General features: G+C 33.8%; 1 protein-coding gene across 3 annotated transcripts; it reads right to left on the bottom strand.

Moving 5' to 3' along the window:
* Nucleotides 1-642: 642 nt before the first annotated feature.
* EDD1 (glycine-tRNA ligase) lies at nucleotides 643-17995 on the bottom strand. 3 transcript variants are annotated; one of them, XM_022877928.2, is made up of 36 exons: nucleotides 17705-17995; nucleotides 17573-17623; nucleotides 17078-17145; nucleotides 16591-16672; nucleotides 16417-16480; nucleotides 15589-15644; nucleotides 15347-15424; nucleotides 15134-15208; nucleotides 14973-15043; nucleotides 14621-14737; nucleotides 14425-14526; nucleotides 13991-14117; nucleotides 13497-13580; nucleotides 13177-13263; nucleotides 12576-12677; nucleotides 12323-12386; nucleotides 11596-11651; nucleotides 11350-11421; nucleotides 11046-11128; nucleotides 10905-10953; nucleotides 10522-10584; nucleotides 10293-10382; nucleotides 10121-10207; nucleotides 9818-9889; nucleotides 9679-9737; nucleotides 9323-9416; nucleotides 8705-8923; nucleotides 8450-8544; nucleotides 7915-8005; nucleotides 7734-7838; nucleotides 3147-3185; nucleotides 2722-2811; nucleotides 1921-2022; nucleotides 1562-1643; nucleotides 1337-1422; nucleotides 643-930 (listed from the first exon to the last, which is right to left on the bottom strand). In XM_022877928.2, exons 1-36 carry the CDS (start codon nucleotides 17951-17953, stop codon nucleotides 832-834), a joined length of 3210 nt encoding a protein of 1069 aa, XP_022733663.2. In that variant the 5' UTR covers nucleotides 17954-17995; the 3' UTR covers nucleotides 643-831. The 3 variants fall into 3 exon arrangements, 2 of the variants coding, with proteins under 2 accessions (XP_022733663.2, XP_089615400.1); XR_016341438.1 differs by lacking the exons at nucleotides 7734-7838; nucleotides 7915-8005; XM_089759274.1 differs by lacking the exons at nucleotides 16417-16480; nucleotides 16591-16672; nucleotides 17078-17145; nucleotides 17573-17623; nucleotides 17705-17995 and having other exon boundaries at nucleotides 14973-15065; nucleotides 15589-15640.
* Nucleotides 17996-18458: the final 463 nt, after the last annotated feature.

The following is an 18458-nucleotide window of genomic DNA, read 5'->3' as shown; positions in this document are numbered from 1 at the left end:
AATGGAATACGGAAGCAAGTTGGAACTCATGGAAAGTGTTTCGGCTTACCTTAGCAGGATGTCTGCCCCAATGTGAATGTGTTTGGACGGTCGATTTGTACGCCACGTGTTCGATATTGGCCGTTGATGGTAATATTGGAGAATTTTTTTTCTTGTCCTCTTTACATTCTATTACTATGAGGATCGAAGAAGCACAAATTCCCCCCTTTTTTTTTCCTTTTTTCTTTATTTTTTTGAGATGTTTCAAATTTATATATTTTTTAATATCTAAATTTTTTATTTTATTTTTTGACATTAAAATCATAAAATTTTAATTTTAGAACAAAATTAAAATTTAATATTAATATATTAAAATTAATTTTTTTAAAATTACGTAAAAATCAATAAGACCGAAATAATTTGAAATAAAAGTCTACAATATGAAAATGGCAGAGATTTGAGCATCAACAGAATTACAAACAATAAAAATCGAACCTAAATCTTAAAAAAGAAAAAAAAAAGAATTTATTCACTGGTTATAAATTAAACTGATGGAGTAAAGTTGACATCAATTGGGCAAACCTCAAATCCATTACCTACCAAATGCAGCTTAGAAGAACATTTTGGTTTTTTTTTTTTTTTTTTCACAGTATGAAGAAAGGATTTACAAATTTTCTTTTTATTATTTGTAAATAACATAAATAAAACAAGATAAAATTACAGCTCAGCAATAAGTTAATAAAAATTAATACAAAATTTTACAAGCTTTGTGATGTAAAATTATTTTTCTATAGAAAGCACCATTGAAAACACCCACTTGGTGTTTATTCAAAGAATGTTGGCAGTCAAAATTTAAAATCCTGGCAAAACTGAGAGATCTGCCACTCCTTTTGGAAGGTCTGCAATTTGCTTGAGCAAAGAAAGCCTGTTCTTTCTTATTCTTTCGTCATCCTACACATCGGAGGAACTATATCAAGTTTGTTCGTGTTCAAGACTGTAAATGAACCAATCTTAATCACGGATCATAGGGTCACACACCTGTTTATTTAAGCTCATATCGAGCAACTCGATTTGAGTTTAGAACTTGAGTTCAAAAACAAAGTTATTTTCAAGAAAATGTATGATCTTGAGTTCAAAAGGTTTACCCAGAACTTGTATATAGAACATACAGTTTCCAATGAAGTTTGTTATTATATATGTTATTATAAAGCCAAATAAACCTCCAAAAATCCTTTTGGACATAATTTAAAGCGGCATTTTCGACTTTAGCCCCGTGAAACAAGTTCATGGAACTGTATTATAAACAATCAGATCGATAAATTATAAGTGATTAAAGTGAGATGCCAAAACAACATACCACCATCACAAACACTTGGTTGAAAAAATCCTCAAGAGGTTGTACCAGCTGTGAAGATATTTCAACGAAATCATCGACCTCAATACCTGCATAATCAGAAAAAGTTTGATTTCAGGGTTAGTTGTGAAAAGTGTTATTCGATCGACTTAAATTAGAGTGCCATTTTTCCGGCAAAAGATGATAAGTCAACAGCACTTGCAGGCTGGTAATAAACTGAGAATATACCAGGGTGAATTTTGTTTTTAACAGACAAGAAACTGTCCCATAAAGCTCTCTCTTCATTTGTTTCAAATGCAGCATCATCCACCTAATAAGATTAAATCCAAACGCCATGAGAACAGATTTCAGAATTTGCAAGTGATGCATCTATATGAATCAATAAGGAATGTGACAAAAATTTTCATATCTCGATGTCCATCGAAGAAGAGGACATTCTAAACCAACTCAAAATCTAACCAAGACGGAAAGAACAGTGTTTTCAATTTTCAGTCAAGATCTCAATACAGAGATAATGCTCATATCAATGATCAAGCTCAAATGTAAAGATTCGGGTAATGCCTTAGTACCCGTGGGAGTAATAATACCTCAATATCAGCATCCACTTCCTTTCCACGGACAATTCTAGTTGGACGAGAATATGCTTCTACAACCTTGGGGAAAAGATTGCCCTTCGATAAGGCTTCCATCTGCATTCATTTATATTTATATGCTATCATATAATATTTGAGGATACCGGAAATTGATGAGAAATTAAAAGAAAAAAAAAAGAAAAAGGGGGGGGGGGGGGAGGACTTTTCATCTTTTGTCTAAACATGCCACGAAAAAACCCTCAAAACAAAATATAAACACACACGCACATAGAGAAAATGGCAGCTCAGTGCATGGGACTCCAACATAAAATAACAACATAATACATTCCAATTAGACAGCATCCATCACCGCAGACATGGATGCCCCAACATGTCTAAAATTCAGTAACAGATTAGCCCATCTTCTACGCAGAAAGAAAACCTTTTTTGGTCAAAAACATATAAATTCAAGTCATACACAAGGACATAAGGTGAGCATACCCTGCCTTGCAGCAAGGATGCCAATGATATATCGCCTAAACAATCACAAGCCTTGTCCATCCATTAAAAACATCTTCATAATCAAGGCAATCCCTTTCAGCATTAAAATGAACATTTCTTGGTTTCTCTTCAGTCAGTTAATTCACCCAGATATAATTTCTATTATGGCACAATGTATAGTGTCAGGTATGAATTGAGCAATATCAATAAAGAAGTTTCATGTCAGATAAAACAATCATGAATAGATATAGCTGGCCATTGTTGAGAGACATGAGAAATGAATACCTAAGACAAATAGCAACCAAGTTCACTTACTTTATGTGCTGTTCTAGCAGCCAGACAAGGCAAGTTTGCGCGGTCTGCAAGGGCAGAACGGACCACTTCTGGACTTATTCCCTTATCAACCTGCAGCCAAAAATACAGCCTATCTGCATAAAATTCTCCAATGGCACTGATAATACACATAACCTCCACTAGCTTTGTTATTTTGTTCTATTCTTAAATCAAGGGTTTTTCATTCCAGATGTAATTAACAATCAGATTATTTGATTGGAAGTCGTAAATACCAAAATCATTTTAAGATAAAAAAAAAAAAATTGCAAACATCTTTTAGCATGGAATAGAACACAATCCAAAGGTGAACAAATTGGCTAACCAAATATCATCCCTACTTTTCCATTCACTGCATTTTTAAAAGCATTTAATAAAAAAAAATCTTAATGCAAAAAGATTAGACACACCAGATATTGCTCCAATCTTCGTGTAACAAATTGATATACCTGGAACAGGAAACAAAAAAAAAAAAAAAAAGATATAATTCCACATCACAAAATTGATGTCTGTGAGAAAACATTTTACAGCTGGTTGTAATCTTGTAATCTATGTATTTATATTGGTATCTCTAGAATTAAGTATTTGTATCCCTAAAATTAAGGACAAAAAATTAGGATAGACAATCCCTCAATTATAGGATCAGTTTTTAGGAAGATTTAGTTTTCTAGTTTAACCCCCATTTAGTTGTATATAAACCTAATGTTCTTGTATAATTCTTAATGAGCAGTTTTTCATATACATTCAGTTTTTCCTCTTACTTTTTCACAAAGATTTATTTCTTAGTTTTTTCACATGGTATCAAAGCTTTAGGCTCTTCTTGGGAAGCAAAATTTTCAACGTTCATTGTTGACTTCTATTTTAGGCCTTCATTGTCGAACCCTGTTTAGACTTTCATTGTCAAACCCTGTTAAGGCCTTCATAACCATTCTATTTTTTCTTTCTTTAGCCTTTATTGCTAAGAGTCATTTCTGGTTATATCTTAAAACTTGTTTTAGTTCAAAGAAAGATATCACTACCACCCAATTTGAGAAAGCGTCAACTGAAAAAATCACCGAAGCACTACGAATGTCTTGGAAACAAGGAGAGTTCGACAGAGAAAAGATTGAAAAGCTGAGAAACCTATTGAAAACCCTTGAAAAACCTACTGTGGTATGTTTCTTGGGTAAGGTCTCTAGTTCAGGTAATGCTTCTGGTTCAAATGGATTAAATGTCTCGGTTAAACTTATTACAAGTTCTTGGGTCATTGACTCAAGAACCATAGACCATATGACACATTTCTCACAGAAATTTAGTACATATACCCTGTGTCCTAGTAATAAGAAAATTGTTGTTGCAAATGGTTCACTTACTACAATGGCAGGATTAAGAGATGTTCAAGTTAATCCCTTGTTTGTTCTCAAAAATGTTCTTCATATTCCTGGATTGTCTACTAATCTGATATCTATACAAAAATTTACCAAAGATATGAATTGCAAAGTGACTTTTTATCCCTCTTATTGTGAATTTCAGGACCAAAGTTCGAGGAAGAAGATTGGACTTACTAAGGAGAAAGATGGACTATACTATCTTGAGATATCAAATAACACAAGTAATATCAAGAATAGTATACTTTTGTCATTTCTTTCTGAAAAATCATCCAATAAAGAAAAAATTTGGCTTTATCATTTTCATCTTGGACATCCTTCTTTTGGAACTTTGAGAAACATGTTTCCTTCTTTGTTCAAAGGATTAAATGTCGAAGATTTTCATTGTGATGTTTGTGAACTTGCAAAGCACAAACATGTGTCTTTTTCAATTAGCAACAAAAGAAGTTCTACTCCCTTTTACTTGATTCATAGTGACATTTAGGGTCCCTCTACAATTCCTAATATTTCTGGTGCAAGATGGTTTGTTTCATTCATAGATAATTGTATCAAGGTCTCTTGGGTTTTTTACTTAAATCCAAATCAGATGTGAATAGTATGTTTTTAAGCTTCCAAAACATGATCCAGAATCAATTTGGAGTGAGAATCAAGAGATTTAGGTCTGATAATACCAGAGTCTATCCACCTATTTCCAAAAGGAAGGAATTATCGATGAGTCCTCTTATGTTAATACTCCACAATAAAATGGAATGGCAAAGAAGAAAAATAGCCATTTACTAGCCATAACCCGAGCCTTTCTTTTTCAAGAAAATGTACCCAAATCTTATTGGGGGAAAGCTGTTCTCACTACCACACACATTATAAATAGGTTACCTTCAAGGGTTTTGGGATTTAAAACTCCTATGAAACTACTGTCATAATTTTATCCCAACCTTAATACCACAAACAACCTCACACCTAAGATATTTGGTTGTACATCATTTGTTCATGTTCACAATCATAACAGGGGAAAGTTGAATCCAAGGGCGATTAAGTGTATCTTTGTGGGGTATTCATCAACTCAGAAAGGGTATAGGTGCGATCATCCTCCTACCAAAAAATTCTGTGTCTGCAGAGGTTACTTTTGAAGAAAATAAACTATTTTTTACTCAACCTTATCTTCAGGGGGAGACTTCATTCATGGAAGATAAGGATAAAGACTTCTTTTTGCTTGATTTGTCTTTGTCCCCTTCTTCAACATTTTCACCCATTAGTTCTTCTGAGTCGAAACCTGTTTCTGCTGAGCCCAAATCAAACACTGAATTTGAGTCTGAACCCATTCCAAATACAGAAAATGTGACAAAGGATAATATTGTTCTTGATTCTATGAAGGAATTATAGGTGTACTCAAGAAGGAAAGTTCCAGAACCCGAACCAGTGCCAGTCCAAGAACCTGATCCTAACTCTGGAAATGAGGTAACTACAATTTTTGACTCGGTTTCTCAAAATGAGCATGAATCTCCTAAAACTATAACTAGTAATTATGATCTGTCTATTGCCATTAGGAAAGGAACCAGAGAATGTACTAAGCATCCACTATACCCAATCTCTAATTTTGTGTCATTTGAAAAATTCTCACCATCCCACAAAAATTTTCTTGTGAGCCTAAACACTTTTTCTATTCCAACTACATTATCTGAGGCATTATCCAATGAGAAATGGAGGCAAGCCATGAAAATAGAAATGGAGGCAAGCCATGAAAATAGAAATGGAGGCCTTAGAGAAAAATAAGACATGGGAATTGATAGAGTTGCCTAAAGGAAAAAATCCAGTGGGGTGTAAATGAGTTTTCACTATAAAATACAAGGTGGATGGTAATGTTGAAAGGTATAAAACCAGGTTAGTGGCTAAGGGCTACACTCAAACCTATAGAGTGGATTATCAGGAAACCGTTGCTCCGATTGCCAAGATGAATAAAGTTAGAATTTTGTTATCATTGGCTGCAAATTACAATTGGCAGCTTCAACAATTTGATGTAAAAAATGCCTTTCTACATGGTGATTTGGAAGAATAAATATATATGAAGGTTCCATTGGGATTTGGAGGTCATTTAGAAGCAAACAAAGTATGCAAGCTGAAAAAGGCTTTATATGGCCTTAAACAATCTCCTAGGGCTTGGTTCGGGAGATTTACCAAAATGATGCTAGCAATGGGATATAAACAAAGTCAAGGAGATCACACATTGTTTATCAAGCACTCTGATTCAAGGAGAGTTACAGTTTTATTAGTGTATATTAATGATATAATTGTAACTAGAGATGATTAAAAAGAGAGAGAATCTCTAAAACGGTGTTTGGCAAGAGAATTTGAGATAAAAGAGCTAGGGAGATTGAAGTAGCTCACTCACGGCATGGTTTTTTCATCTCACAACATAAATATGCGATGGATCTTCTGAAGGAAACTAGAAAGCTCGCATGTAAACCTGCAAATACCCCTATAGATCCTAATCATAAAATTGAAGAAGCTAACAAAGATGCTGCTGTAGATAAAGAGATGTACCAAAGATTAGTTGGAAGACTCATTTGTCTCTCACATACTAGACCTGATATAGCATATGATGTGAATGTGATAAGTCAATTTATGCATAATCCTAAAGAAGTGCACCTACAAGCTGTCTACCGTATATTGCACTAATTGAAGGCCAATTTTGGAAGAGGTATCTTATTCAAAAGAAATTCAGGGCTAGTTTTAAAAGCATATACAGATGCTGATTATACAGGTTCAATAACTGATAGAAGATCCACCTCAGGCTACTGCACTTTCTTAGATGAAATCTTGTGACTTGGAGGAGTAAAAAACAAAATGTGGTGGCAAGATCAAGTGCTGAAGCAAAGTACAGAGCAATGGCTCAAGGAATTTGTGAACTCCTATGGTTAAAGATTATCCTAGAAGACTTGAAGATCAAGTGAGATTGACCAATGAGACTCTACTGTGATAATAAGTCTGCAATAAACATTGTGCACAATCCTGTGCAACATGACAGAACAAAACACATTGAAGTAGACCGGCGTTTCATAAGGGAGAAACTAGACAGTGGGTTGATTTGCACACCTTATGTATCAACCAAGGGTCAGCTTGCAGATGTGTTGACTAAAGGTCTCAGCAGTGCAACATTTCAAGAAATTATTTCCAAGCTAGGAATGGAAAACACCTATTCACCAGCTTGAGAGGGAGTGTGGGAAAACATTTATTTAGAACTGGTTGTAATCTTGTAATCTATGTATTTATATTTGTATCTCTAGAATTAAGTATTTGTATCCCTAGAATTAAGGACAAAAAATTAGGATAGACAATCCCTCAATTATATGATTAGTTTTTAGGAAGATTTAGTTTCTTAGTTTAACCCCTATTTAGTTGTATATAAACCTAAGGTTCTTGTATAATTCTTAATGAGCAGTTTTTCAATATACATTCAGTTTTTCCTCTTACTTTTTCACACAGATTTATTTTTTAGTTTTTCCACAATGTCTATGAGACCAACAATCACATGCTATGTTTAGAATTATACAATCACATCAGTGGACTTGGAATCACTACAAAGGAAGTAAGCATGACGTTGTATCGTGACACAAAAAAGAACTTGCTTCTTACATCCTCTATTGTGGTTGCATCAACTTTAATGGGCTGAACATTGGCAGCAAGTTCCAAAGCATGTTTCAAATCCATATTTTTATCCTTTTCCACCAATATCTGGACCTGTAGTTAACAAGTTTAACATTATAATAGTCAAATAAATAAAGCCTTAAAAGAGTTTAACTGATCATATACTTACTAAGCCATAAGAGATTCTTCGTAGGCCAAATGGATCATTAGTAGAGCTAGGCTGACAACCGGCAGAAAATAAGCCAACAAGGCTATCTAGTCTGAAAAAATATATGTATACTAACCTTAAAAGCAGAATTCGACTCCACAAAAATAAGTAGAAAGAACACCAATAGTTTCATATGAACTCATATCTATGATAAATAACTTAGACTTTGTCAGTTGTCACTATCAGTGGAAGATGAGGGAGACAAGGATCAAATACTTGCTCAGTATTTTTGCTTTATATATTTTCTCATTCCATCAGTCAATTCCTTTCCTTCATAAAGCAGGTTTGTTTGATCTGCACCTATCTCTAGCAATATGGCAGAAGTTTTAAGCTTAAAGTCATTAATCAATCACACCTCTGACTATTAATATTTATAATAGTGAAACTGTACCTTCATGGCATGCATTCACTAAGTCAATTAGCTATGTCTAATATGCATGCGCAGCAAGCAATGAGCCTTAAAAAAGGGGTAATAAAAACATGAATAAAACTTTACCGGTCGGCTATCGCCAGAATTATACCCACGTCACTTTTTGGAAGCTGATCTCCAGAAAACCTAGGAAGTGTGATCTCTAACAAGGCCTCAGCAGTCTGTTACAAGAAAAGTATAAAAAAAAAAAAAAAAGAGCAGATGCTTGGTAAATTCACAGCAGGAATAGAGCACGTAGAAGTTGAGCAGTATGAGATATTTTATGCAAGCATAAAAAGAGATGAGAAGAAAAGCAAACAATTAACAGTAGCTAGAAACAACCTGCTCTGAATAGCCATCTCTAAGAGCATAATGACGGGCCATTATGCCAGAGAGGGAAGTAAATTCTGTGACAACGGCAGTAGCAAGATCTGACATGGCAAGTGATGCGGCCTCCTTAATAATCAGAAGCATATCTTCTTTAACTCTCAAGTCCACACTTAGTTTGCAAACTATGCTTTCAACTCGCATCATCTTGTCCAGCATTGTTCCTAACTTCTCCTGTCATTTCATGTTGTCAAAGAATAAAGGCTATTATGCTATTAACCCTTATATACAGCCCAGTCGCACTCTTATCCTTAGAGAGAGAGAGAGAGAGAGAGAGAGAGAGACAAACATAGATCTAAGATGCAGGGTAGTATCAATTCATCAAGGATAACATGGTTTGTTACTTCCGATCATTTTATTCTTTGATATCAATGTCCGGATGTTTGTTCACCATCAACATTACAATTATATACCAACTACAAACTTAATCCAATATTTACTCATTAATGTTAACAAAAAAGGTAAAATTGAGATTCTAAGTTCAAATTTGATGAAGAAACTGTAGACATCACAGAAAATCCCAGCAACAATACCATCTTTGTTTCACAAGATACAAATAAATAAATAACTTACATGAAAAAGAATCCCCTTTAGTTGACTACGAAAATCCTTAAATCTTTTACGCATATCCAGCTCATAGAAAAATTTGGCATCTTCATATCGAGCTCTGCAAAAACAAATAAAAATTTTGCTCATTATTTATATTTTATCAAAGACCAACAAAGATGTAAAAGGGGTTTTTGCCAACAAACAGCCTAGCTCCATCTAATAGGAGAGTAGGCAAGAAGATGGTGCTTGATCAGGCATCTTGTTTTAAACATCATTTCTCAGCCAAATTTTATTATGAACTTTTAATGGAGGAACTTAACTAAGGATCAATGTTAATTTTATTCCCTTCTCTATGAACAAGAAGTAACAAAGAAGCTAACCTTAGAACAGCTTCATTTCCTTTTCTCACCACCATCTCATTGATTGCTCCATTTGCCACCTAAAAGAAACCACAATGTTATCTGATGAGACAATCAAGAGCAAACAACTGACAAATTTTTCTCAAAAAATAACTCTTACAGCAACAAAGTAGGGCAACAGCTTTCCATTATCATCAGTAATGGCAAAATACTTTTGGTGCTTCTGCATTACCTGCATTTATTGGTGCATAGTATTAATACGTATAAAAATATCTTACTAATGCCAAGATAATACATGGGACGGGAAATCTAAGCATGCACTAGGATCAGTCAGTTATCGAGCCTTGGAAGACGTACAACTTCATTAACCATAGGGTATGTGAAATTAATCTAAAATAACCAAAAAAATCACATCCAAATTTAGCCACACAACAGTCACATAAGGGATTTCCCAAAATCTTACCATAGTTAAAAGTTCGTCTGGAAGTTCTAAGAAGGACTCATTAAACTTTCCAAGCACTGGAACAGGTGCCTCAACAAGATTTACAACCTAGAATATTAAAATACTGTAAGAACAAGTCTCTTTGCAAGAGAATTCACCAGAGAGAGCAGCAACTGATACCTCCAACAATTACCTCACTGAGCAAGCTTTCCTGAATAACTATGTTTCCATTGACACTTTTTGCTAATAAATTAGAGCGCTCCAAAATCTTTTTCTTTCTATCCTGTCAATAGACATTTAGTTCCCCTTTAGAGTCTAGGAAGAAAGAAAAGATAAGTTTATATACTCAAAGATAATCCTGATAAGAGAAAAAAATGGAACTCCTGAAGGGAAACAAAGTGCAACAAATTACTTCATGATACCTCAATTTCAATATTAATTCCAGCATTCTTCATTATACTAGGATAAGATTCTGCACTTTCTACCTGTTGAAAGCATTTCAGAGCTAAAATCAATAGACATTTAAAACAAGTGATGCAAATGCAAGCACCACGAGGGTGCTTTCTAATGCCCAATAAAGTTGAGCAGCTCTCTAATGAGTTTTCCATAAGCACTTCAAAATGAATTGTTAGGTTCCAGTTGCTTAACTCTGGCCACTTAATAATCATATGGGAAGGTGATGGAGTGATTTCATAATTGCATCATAACACTTAAAAGATACCACAACAGAAAAAATAATCTTTCAATACTTCATATAAAAACCAGAAAAAGCTGGTGTAAACAATAAACAAGTTACCATACATACCATGACAGTAGCTGCTGGAGTATTACGAAGGCCATAAGATAAGTTTCCACTACATACCAAAATTGAAAATGGTAAGTAGAAAGTAAGAATTTGCTGAGAGTAAAGAGGAGAGGCTACAGTGGCAATACATATTACAATTACCTCAAAATTCCAGCAAACGTAAATGGAACTACTGCATCTCCATGGAGGGACATAATCCAACGAATAGGTCTGCTGAACATGACCTATATTAAGAAAGCAGGGGAAAAAGAATATCTTTTATAAAATAAAACTATAGAAACCATTAGATGTTATTTTGGATAATTCTAAACTGGTAACAATAACCATAGTATCCACAAAATATGGATGACTAAAACAGAGAAGAAAAGGCCAAGCCTTGGATAGAATATCCACTGCTCACATAGACATGAGAATAAAAGGATAAAAAAGAAAGAAAAGCAAATACCTGGGAGTTCCAGCGCATTGACTTCAGGAAAGATATTTTAGCAAGGATTCCAGGTAACTCTTCAGATAAAACCTAACATATAAAATAGATGATTACAATGATAAATAACTCAAAATGCCAGAGATGACCTGGCAAGAATGAGCTAGTTTAAATGATATAAATCAAAAGAACACAGAAAACAAAGGACCATCAATTGACAAAAACTCTCTGATACAAGAAGCAAAAGAGAGAAATCAGCATTCGAACCTCCAAAGCAACTCGAGCAGATTCTTTGACACGAGCATACACATACTCTGTTTTCCCTGCAAAGCATTTATTACAAGAATAAAGCAACAAATTCTTAAGTAATCATGATCAATTCTTTTTGCAACAATGGGAACAAACTGATGCCAAAACAAATATTAGGTTTATATGCAACCAAATCCTTTTCCATTAAAATGGAAGATGATCACGTTTTTGACAGACAACAAATAAAATTTTCTTCATCATTTTCTAGATAAAGCAAAATTCAAAGATGCCATCTAAACATGAAACAATATTGCATGGTACAGTACTAGAGATATTCTGTGATAATTTGGTCCACTAATGTACGGCATGGACTGTTCTAAAGTGCATAATGTACCTGAAGAGATAATAAATTTCTCTCATCAATAAAGTAACTGTAAGACAAGAATTTGGACTAAGTAGGTACAAATCAATTGTTCTGAATTTGTGGAATTTAGACCAGTGAGAATGTAAGATGCATTTTTTAGTTGACCAAACAATAAAAACAATATTCTTTTTTCAACATGACACAGAACTTTGGAGATCACAATGAGTGTTGGAGAAGAAATATGCAATGCCTATTGTTTCCTCCCTATATGATGTTTTTATCATGATTGTAATTGGTTACATTAAATAAGTTTTCCTAGAAAACAGATGAAGCATAGAATACTGAAAATCAAGTGTTATGCATGACTCAAAATTGACTCACCATCAACCTTTCTGAACAAAGAGTCCAGTGGAACAGCATATCTGCGGCAAAAACCCTCAGCAGCCTGCAGTAAATAACAAATTTCATATGGGTAGAAACCAAAATACAAAGGACAAATGCAAAACTCCTACAGAAATGCTAGAATCTTTGCTACTGAAGTTATACTTCCAACAACCAAAATCACTGTACAAAACATCAAACTTCCTTCAGCTCAAAAACAATTGGCAAAACAAAATAAGAAGACAACTAAAACCTTTGTAGGATTTCCCTGTTGGTCAAAGGTTTTCGAAACGGGAGGTCCCCGAACCTCAACCTCACTCTCTGCTTGCTTTGGACAAAGACTCTCAACAGATATCTGAAATGACAACAAAGCTTAGGTTATGTCACATATAAAAGCATTGAAGAATCTTGCTGGTGTACACGCTGATAATGACAGGAACTTACACTAAAAAATAATGACATATACAAAGTCTAGTGTCACAGTAATGCATCACAATAAACATTTAACAATTCTGAGAAATGCACCTCTATGATACACTCAAGGCTTTTTCACACAAAGAATGCCCTGTTATATCATGATGTGTTCACTTGAATCAATTATCATATGGGATTCTAACACATCAATTAATATATTGACAATGAGGTTAAAGATTATGATAAAAGTACTCCTGTAATCAGCTTTTTAGACACTCTTTCGAGACTATAAAGCATAAACCCAACTTATACAACACAATTCAGGATTTAAACCACTCAACTTAAAGCAGAGTATTCTCAAAACAAACAGATTATTTAAATACACTTGCAAAATAAGAAACTGTCAATAGACTGCAAAACTGTGTAACACATAGCTTTACCACTAGTCTGCGAGGAGTGCCAAAAGACTGTATGCCACCATGGTTCAGTCTCTGTTTTTCCAGCAGCTGTGATACTAAATCTTTAAGCTGCAATGACCAGAAGCACACTATCAGTCAACAACAAATATTAAATTAAACAAGCATCTATCCAAAATTCTACAAGTAAAAAAACAAAGAAAGAAATGAGAAAAACAATATGCCAAATGCATTTCCTGTAAAGCTCCAGAAGGAATCATATAAAATGGTCAGTAAAATTTAAATTGGATACACAACATATCAGAAAGAGAAAGATGCATGCTCCAAAAAAATAATAATCATACTTGTTGGCATGCGTTAACTACATCATGAGGTGGCATCTCTTCAGTCCCAATTTCAAGAACAAACAATCTTGGATCATGATGCACCTGTAAAACATAATTAAGATAAACAAACGATATTGATAAATGTGAAAATACGTTTAGAAACATCGTGGTTTAATTTTAGAGATATGATTATCAAACACTCAAGAAAGTAGAATCTTAAAAGAAACTAGTGAAGTAGCAGTTAATAAAATTTTCAATATGGAAAAGCTATAGTTGGATAAATAAGCGTACTGGAACAATTTCAAGTTTCAACTAGAGAGGACCATAGAGCTGAGTGAGAACAAGAAAAGAAAAAAAGATCAAAGGTCTGTACTAAAAATGCAGAACATTGGAAAGCCCCAAAGACAATGGAATAAGACATTAATTACAAGTAAGCTCTCAACAGCCTAATAAGTGCTACAATAAGAAAAGTGATGAAAGAAAGAAGAAAAAGATGACATATTCAGACTAACCTTTATGACTGCTGCCTCCCGAACATCTTTAGGACATACATGATCAACAGATTCAAAGACAACACCCAAAGGATGTCCAAGAGATTCTCGTGTCTTTAACCAGAGTTGGGCACATTGGCGGGCTAAACTGATAAATAAAAAATGACAAACACCATAAGAGATGTGGGACCAGACAAGTAAGGAAAAACAATAAAATGGACAGAGCAATTTCATTAGTTCAAGGGGGGATCAATTATCTATCAATCATGCAGTCCATGTCTGTTGCAAATTTTTCTGTCATAGACAAACATAAATGTAGAATGTCCTTTCAAAGGTTTCACATACTGGACCTTCTTCTACAGGATTGAAAGTGTACTGAACATATGTAGCCTCCTTCTGCTATCTCATTAGTTTCCAATGTGAAAAAATTGATATAAGCCAGAAAAGAACCATACCTGCGCATGCGACCGAAATAACGAGCACGCTCTGTTACTCCAACAAAGCCTCTAGAGTCCAAGATATTAAAAGCATGAGATGTCTTCAGAAGCTGGTCATACCTAGCATGTTGTTGAGAAAAACGTTAACTTAAAAAGAAAGTAAGCAAGGAAAAGATAGGAATACAAGGAAACATCAAAACATTATTAAACATACGCAGGGATTGCCAATCCTGAAGCAAGTAAGGAACGAGCTTCTTCCTCAAAAAAATCAAAATGTTTTTGAATATGATGAACACTGGCATGTTCTAAATAATAAGCACTCATCTCCTTCCTGAAAGAACAATATAACATTTATTTGCATTTTACATAAACAGAAAGACAATAGCATTTCCAACCATTAGGTTGCAGACTCTGATGAATGAAATGGGAATAATAAATTAAAGAAGACAATCTAAGTCAGGGTTTCTTAGGAGAATCAATGTGCATCAAGCTATGAAACTTGCAACACAACTCTTCAAGCTAAAAGAGCATACATATTCTGAAAAGAAAAAGATGATAAAATTTACTCATTTTCCATGAAAAGTTCCCCATATGTGATCCCATCAGCATACTGAATTTTCTTGAAATGGTCAACACCCTGCAAATCATAACTTAAGTAACTTTAGGCAGATTAAAAAAATAATATAAAGCAAAAGAGCAGAAAGATGAATAATGTTATGAAATTCACCTGAAGTAACATAAGTATACGCTCAAGGCCATATGTAATTTCAACAGATATTGGTGACAACTGAAGACTTCCAGCCTGAAAGACAGAGAGAATAACTCATGAAATTCAGATAACTTTGAAAAATTGGAGAAAACTATATAATGCAGTCTGAGAGTGAGAGTCACAACTTTCAAAAAGAAAAACATTTCAACGGGTAGAAGTCAAAGAACAAACCTGCTGGAAGTAGGTGAATTGTGTGATCTCCATCCCATCCATCCAGATTTCCCAGCCCAAACCCCACGCACCAAGTACCTGTAAGCATGTGTGAAGTCAATAACAGAAGTGATGCTGAAAATATCATAGTTTTAAAGTGCTTAAAATTAGGAGGGAAGCTGGCTTTAACCAATTACTAAAACCATATAGAGAGGAAAACATGCATACACATAAAAAACCACCATGAAAATAGATTATATTACCGGGCTCTCCCAATTGTCCTCGACAAACCGTATATCATGTTCACTAACATCAATACCTGTTACACAAGGAAGAATATCATAGAATACATGTTGGAACATATATGGCCATTCATGATCAAAATATATGTAGTACCCACAAAACAAAAAATAACTTATTTTACTTTATACCATTTGCATTCCATTTTGGGAACTTAAGGAGAATTATCAAAGACCAATTAAAAGGTACATAACATAAAGTTTTAAGTCCTAGACCACCTAATTTGAAAGGAAAGAAGATGGTGTCTGACTTTGAGCATCCTTAAACCAATTAATTTATCAAAATTTAGAGAATGCTCTAAACAATTTAGCAAGTATTTAGTAAAAAATATATAGGAACAGTTGATTTTTAACTAATTGGCTGGTATCTTAGAGACACAAAGTTATTAGAAACAGCATACACCCCCCAAGTGCATGACCCCAAAGATATGAGCAATGCTTCCAAGGCAATTCACTTTTACATTATAAAAACTGTCAGTTTTACATGTGCAGTACAAATATATTTAAGCAAAAATCTAGTTATTATGCCAAAGCTCAAAGCTGGAGAAATTGTCAGCTTACCAACAAAAAATATAACTATTTCTTTATTTTTGGTCCAATCATTAGGCTATACAAGGAGGAAGCTATCTTACAAACTAGACCAAGTTCCACAAAGATAAATAGTATGGATAAGATTAGCACAAACTACAAAAAAGGCAGCATTAGCGAATTATGGCAACTTACAAGTAGGAACAAAAATTTACATAGCAAAGCTTTTACCATGAATGGAAGAAAAGGAGGTCAACCAAATACCTAATGCAGAAAGGCTACGAATAAAGAGGTCTTGCGAATTTCCCGGATCAGGCTTCAGTATAACCTGAAATCATTCAAGGAAAAGGTGGGAAAAAACAAAAGGAAACTGCAAAAAGAAATTTCATAAATCATTAAAATATCAAAAACACAATCTATTCAATAAATCACACAAACCTGAAATTGAGTGTGGCGTTGGAGCCTGTTAGGATTTTCCCCATAACGACTATCATCTGGCCGGATGCTAGGCTCCACATACCTTCAATAGAAAACTCCAAATTATCAATTAGTTATTAGATATTACATGTACAATGATGCATTAATAGAAGACACGCAATATCTAAACAAGAAATTAACCATAGATGTGTTCTTTCAAAAAAAATGATAGAATATTAACACTACAACAACAAAATAAATAACCCAAAGAAAACATAATTGAAAATGGATAAATGAAAGTCCAGGCAACACCAGCCAAACAAAGTGCAACTCTAACATCCATGACACATTGAACTTCCTGGTTCTATTTAAGCTTACACGTAAAACTCACCCAAAAAAAGTGTTGTGAATGCTAATCATGGAGAAAAACAGACTTAAAAATACAAAGGGTTAAAATGCATAAGAAATTGTTTAAGTTCAAGAAACTTGCAACCATAAGTATACTTACGCGACATTCCATGGTTCCGGACCAAGAACTCTTAAGTATGTCAAAGGATTCATAGTCCCAGCTCCAACCTATTCATTACAAACAAAATTTTAATGAAACTGACTGTCAATTAATAAGAATTAAAAAATGCATCGCAAAAAAAAAAAAAAAAGAACATAATGACAAAAAAACAATTAGGGTAATGACACTTAGACCTAACAGTTCATGTATTTGTGTAATGTAAAATATTAAAATTCGTATATCCATATTGTGTTTCACATAAAAATTACATGTCTTGTTGACATGAAAACATGTTATTATTAAAATTTTAAACTATCACCTTTGTGTTCCTATCATGTCACAATGTCATATTTTAAATTGTCAGGTCTTAACAATTGACAAAAAATTAAAAATCCAGCAAAAAAGTTTCTGCCAACAAAGAAAAAAAAAGGAATACAACGAAAAAATAAATAAATAATTACGTCAATGAAACAACGCTGTTACCGTTAACATTACCTCCGTGTTGCTGCATTGCATTACAGCGCATCCAACCGACGCCCAATATTCCTACCAAATTAGCAACAATTATACCAATTTTCGTCACTAAATAATTTAATTAACAGAGTGATAATCAGTGCTATTCCAAACCTGGAGTCTTTGAACGGCCTGTTGAAATGTGAGAACACAAGCTTTCTTTGGCTCGGCGTTTGTCGATGAATGTTGTTGAAGTGAAGAAGTGTTGACTGTAGAGGCGGTTGTTCGACTGAAGTAGCGGCGGCTCAACGGTGGTGGCGTCTTGAAAAGACGAACGTTTGGCTTGGCGACGCGCAGCAGACAGAGGTGGGAAGCGTGGGGCTTCAAAAAGGAGATGACAAAGGGAAACGCGAGGATAGCCATGGGTGGCTCTGTTTGAGGCTTGGTTTGGCCTATCAACAAGCCAAGAACCAAATCTTAGCTGGGAATTAAATAGGGTTTTACCACTTGGTTTTAGTTTCACCAAGGTTTTACTACTCTGACTTTTAGGGTGATTTTGAAAAAAATAATAATAATAATAATAATTTTGCTTTTTTCGGTGTAAAATATGTAAAATTAGTTATAATTAGAAATGGCAATAGATCCAAAAGAGTGAATTTTTATTTGTTCCGAATTTAACTCAATTTTATAAATTTAATATTTAAATTTGATTTGATTTGATATTAAATTATTATTTTTTATATTCAAATTTGATATTACTCGAATATATTTAAATTTATAATAAATCATATGAAAATTTAATAAAATATTAATTTTGTAATATAATATATTATTTTTTAAATATAAATAATATATATAAAGATATATAAATGTAAAATTAAATAAATAATAGAAATAATATATATACGTAAGGTTAAATCATGGTGAG

Source organism: Durio zibethinus, chromosome 4 (assembly GCF_047325235.1).
Source record: "Durio zibethinus cultivar Kanyao isolate XHJ-2024 chromosome 4, ASM4732523v1, whole genome shotgun sequence".
Taxonomy (NCBI): domain Eukaryota; kingdom Viridiplantae; phylum Streptophyta; class Magnoliopsida; order Malvales; family Malvaceae; genus Durio; species Durio zibethinus.
The sequence above is the reverse complement of the archived record's forward strand: the minus strand, read 5'-3'. Positions and strand labels throughout refer to the sequence as shown.

Excerpts from the sequence above, each read along its gene's own strand:
- EDD1 (XM_022877928.2), bottom strand. The coding sequence starts at position 17,953 with ATGGCTATCCTCGCGTTTCCCTTTGTCATCTCCTTTTTGAAGCCCCAC. Across the intron at positions 8,545-8,704 it reads GAGATGGCTATTCAGAGCAG|ACTGCTGAGGCCTTGTTAGA; the intron begins GTTGTTTCTAGC and ends TTCTTGTAACAG. Across the intron at positions 2,023-2,721 it reads CTGCTAGAACAGCACATAAA|ATGGAAGCCTTATCGAAGGG; the intron begins GTAAGTGAACTT and ends AAATGAATGCAG.